This window comes from Austrofundulus limnaeus, unplaced genomic scaffold (genome assembly GCF_001266775.1).
Source record: "Austrofundulus limnaeus strain Quisiro unplaced genomic scaffold, Austrofundulus_limnaeus-1.0 Scaffold773, whole genome shotgun sequence".
NCBI lineage: Eukaryota > Metazoa > Chordata > Actinopteri > Cyprinodontiformes > Rivulidae > Austrofundulus > Austrofundulus limnaeus.
The window spans coordinates 42025-45791 of record NW_013953175.1 but is presented as its reverse complement, the minus strand read 5'-3'; the positions used below and the strand labels follow the sequence as shown (position 1 = coordinate 45791).

The 3767-nt window shown below is 38.9% G+C and overlaps 1 protein-coding gene across 1 annotated transcript in view; it reads left to right on the top strand.

Annotated features, from left to right (window-relative positions):
* The window catches only part of plcd4a (phospholipase C, delta 4a), a gene marked incomplete at its 5' end in the record, with an annotated part of 34750 nt that overhangs the window by 12348 nt on the left and 18635 nt on the right, over positions 1-3767 (top strand). The window contains 2 exon segments of the mRNA XM_014028506.1: positions 1209-1361; positions 1816-1983. Of these exon segments, the coding sequence (XP_013883960.1) occupies positions 1209-1361; positions 1816-1983 (321 nt within the window).

Here is a 3767-nt window from a genome sequence, read left to right as displayed (position 1 = left end):
ACAAGGAAGTGTCCATTCATGAAAATGACAGCGAAAACTAAAAAAATAAAAACTTTACGAGTTCAGATCCGTCTGTCAGAGATCCAGAAAAGAAAATCTGTCATTTTTAGCAGGTCAGCTGTGGAATAAAAAGAGCTGCTAAATGTATAAACAACTGTGTTAAATCATTTTCATTTATTCAGAAGACACTGTCGTGTTTTTTACATGACAATATAGCCATTTTGGCCTTTAGAAAAATGTTTTTTGAGGGTATCAACTCACAATAAATGTCATTTTGGGAGGTCTAGCCACTCATTTTTACTCAGTACTTTTACTTTTAATACTTAAGTACATTTTATGACAGAACTTTACTTTTGAAATTTAAGTACAAAATATATAAGATATTTTAAGACTTTTACTCAAGTAATATTCTTAGAGGAGACTTGAACTTTTACCAAAGTAAATTTATGGTAAGATACAGTACTTGTACTTCTACTCAAGTATCACTTTGAGGTACTTTATACAACACTGGTTGTTTCGGAAATGTGGTGTTTGAGGAAATGGGTTAAATATGTTTCATGGTGCAGTCACGCACTTCCTGGTCACACAACGTTCTGTAATTGCGCACCAAATGTGTAAAAATGCGCACATTACGACAAAAATTGTCATTAAATCTGGTTTTATTTAGAAGTAAATAAAATTGCTGTTCAATCCAGTTCAAACGAACTCTGAAAGCTCTCACTGGTTTTTACTGAAGCCCTGTCAATGCATCACAACTTCCGAGCTCAGAGGTTTAAAAGAAATAAAAAATTCCTGTATCTGCATCATGATACGGAACCTCACCAAAATTTAATGGTGTGTTCCTTTGGCCAATACCCACATGTGGTAAAAATGCCATGACAATGTGTCCACAGGTTCTTGAGTAATTTTGTCCACAGACAGAACGACAGACATTTGCGACCGAAAACATTACCTCGCCCCTTGGCGGAGGTAAACGTAAATCATTAGTTCTGCTATTAGCTGATTAGCAGAACCATGACCACAAGACATTCTGTGAGCTCTAGGGTCAACAGAATCTTCTAACTTTGTGACTTCCTGTCTGTTCACCTGCTACTCTCAGTCAGACAGGCACAACCCATGAATTTATTGCTGCAGGTGCATTTCATAGTTTGTACCCCGGTGTTAAATTACACCCCCATCATCTGCTTTTAACTTCTTCATGCCTCCAGGTATCGGAATATCCAGTCATCATGTCCATTGAGAACCACTGTGGCATTGAGCAACAAAGAGTCATGGCCCAACACCTTAACCATATCCTTGGTGATAAGTTGCTCAAAAACACACTGAATGACAGGGCTCCAATCGAGTTGCCATCTCCCCAGGTGAGTTGTTGACACCATGGCTTCCAAGAGAAAATGGTCTTTTGGTAACATATCTAAAAAAGTGAGGTTTTCCACTAAATTTCCCAGGCATATCTTCCCAGTACCAATGTTCCCTCTGGTACTTATATTTCCCGGTACCTACTGTGAGTTCTTTAATACCTATGTTCCCAGAATCCCAATGTTACCTCTGGTACACTCATCCAAATTATCCGCAGTGTCTATGTTTCCTGGTACCGATGTTCTCCAGTAACAGAGAATATTGGTACTGAAGAATATATACCAAGGAGATGCCAAAGTTTACTTATTTTTTTAATGCAAAGTAGGAAAATGACATAGATTTGGTTCAAAACTTTCTTCATAAATGATTTAGTTCTATGGTTGTTTTATTGGTGATTTCACAAAATCTTTGGTAAATTTTATTGAACATTAAGATTAGTTTTATTTGCTCTCTTAGGATCTTAAAGGAAAGATTCTTCTGAAGGCCAAAAAAATTGGTGGTCTGGAGGAGAATTGTAATGGGATGGTGGGAGACTCTCTGACTGGGGAGGTCAGCGAAGAAGACGAGGCGGCCGATATAGATGAAGATAACCAACGTCGTGAGAGCATCCGTTACAGGGGGAAGGTGGGTGTGCCTGTCGAAACATTTGGCCTTGCAGCAAACATACTGTAGCAGACACATTGATGTTTCTGACTGATTTAGATCCAGTTTCCTTTATTATAATCACAGCTGCACATAAGTGGTGCGCAGGTGCGCAACAATAATAAAAAAAGGCACACCAGATGGAATATCATAAGGCTCACTTGCAAACTTAAAATTGTACCAGAGATTGTGAAAACAACAGCTAGCGGGGCTCTAGAGTGCGACCAATTTGGTCGCAAATGCGACCTGATTTCTTAATAAAAAAGTTGCACTGGTGCATCTGGATTGTAGTACAAGGAGGGTAGTGGGACCCTGCCGTGTCAAGATTAAATAGATTCTGCTTTCAATGAATCAGACGAACCCCAGAGACCGTTTTATCCAATCAGAGCAGAGCAGAGCGGGACTTTCAGTGAGGCCAGTTTTCAGCAGAGACTGAAGCAACGGTCAGTTCTGAGTCAGCAGACATCTCCTCCTGCACTTCACTCCTGAGCTACCAGAGACTTTGGTCTCTAAAACCTAACTTTATATTAAATATTAATGTGTTCAGAGCGTCGTTATCAAACAGATCTGTCCAACATGAGTGACTAAACTCCTCTCCTTGTGAGAGAGCACACCGCTGTGAGTCTTTCTGTGAGGCTCACTGTTTGAGTTCTTCTGTTTAAACCAAATGAACATTTGTTTGCCCCACAATAAGGCAGAGATGAGTCTCTGTTTAACGTCACTGTATGTCCAAAAAAAAAAAGAAAAAGAAAAAGAAAAACCTCGCCCTAGGTCAGGGGTGTCAAACTCCWGTCCTCGAGGGCCGCTATCCTGCATGTTTTAGAGGTTTTCTTGCTCCAACACACCTGATTTTGATTGCTGGGTGATTAACAGGCTTCTGCCCAATTTGAAGAGTTAATTCAATCACTGAATCAGGTGTGTTGGAGCTGGAAAACCTCTAAAACATGCAGGATAGCGGCCCTCGAGGACTGGAGTTTGACACCCCTGCCCTAGGTGAATGAGTTTTAAATGCTCTTGTCATAAAGAGCCACAAATTTCATTCCTCACAATTGTTTAACAGACATTCAATCATAAAATGTTCACTTTGAGATGTTTATATCAGCCACTCAGCCACTTATGTAGTTTACAAAATTTATGCAGAGTAAAAAAATAAAAGAAAAAACTGAACATAAAACAGAACAGAGTGACGTTAAGTTGCCCGATGCTCCTCTAGACAAATGTGTTAAATGACTCAAAGAAAATATGAGGACTAAGCAACAACCCTTGGCTCACCCCTGAGAACCGGACCAAAAATATTRTGTGCATTTCTGATTACAGTGACCTTTATAACAACCATGTGTCTCACTGATTGGTTCAGTATATTTGATAGCTTATTCAAATATTTATATTTATTTTTCAGTAGTGGTAGGCACAGCTAACCAAAAGGTTTTCTTCACTAACTCATAATCCGCTAACTAAAAATATAGCTTTGCTAGTGCTAAACTTGCAAAAAAAAAAAAAAAAACAATTAGCAGAAGCTAATGTTACAGAGCTAGGCAAGTAAAGAARAAAAAGACTCAGTTGAGTCATTGTCACCTTGTGTGAAGTGTAGCACGTACTTGTCTGAATGGTTGTAAAACTGTCTGGGAAGAAGAGCCAATGCTGCACTATAGGTGTTGGATAACTGAAACCTGAGGCCAGGTTGTTTTTTCCTGTTTAAGGTAGATGTCTTTCTTTCTTTCTTTCTTTCTTTCTTTCTTTCTTTCTTTCTTTCTTTCTTTCTTTCT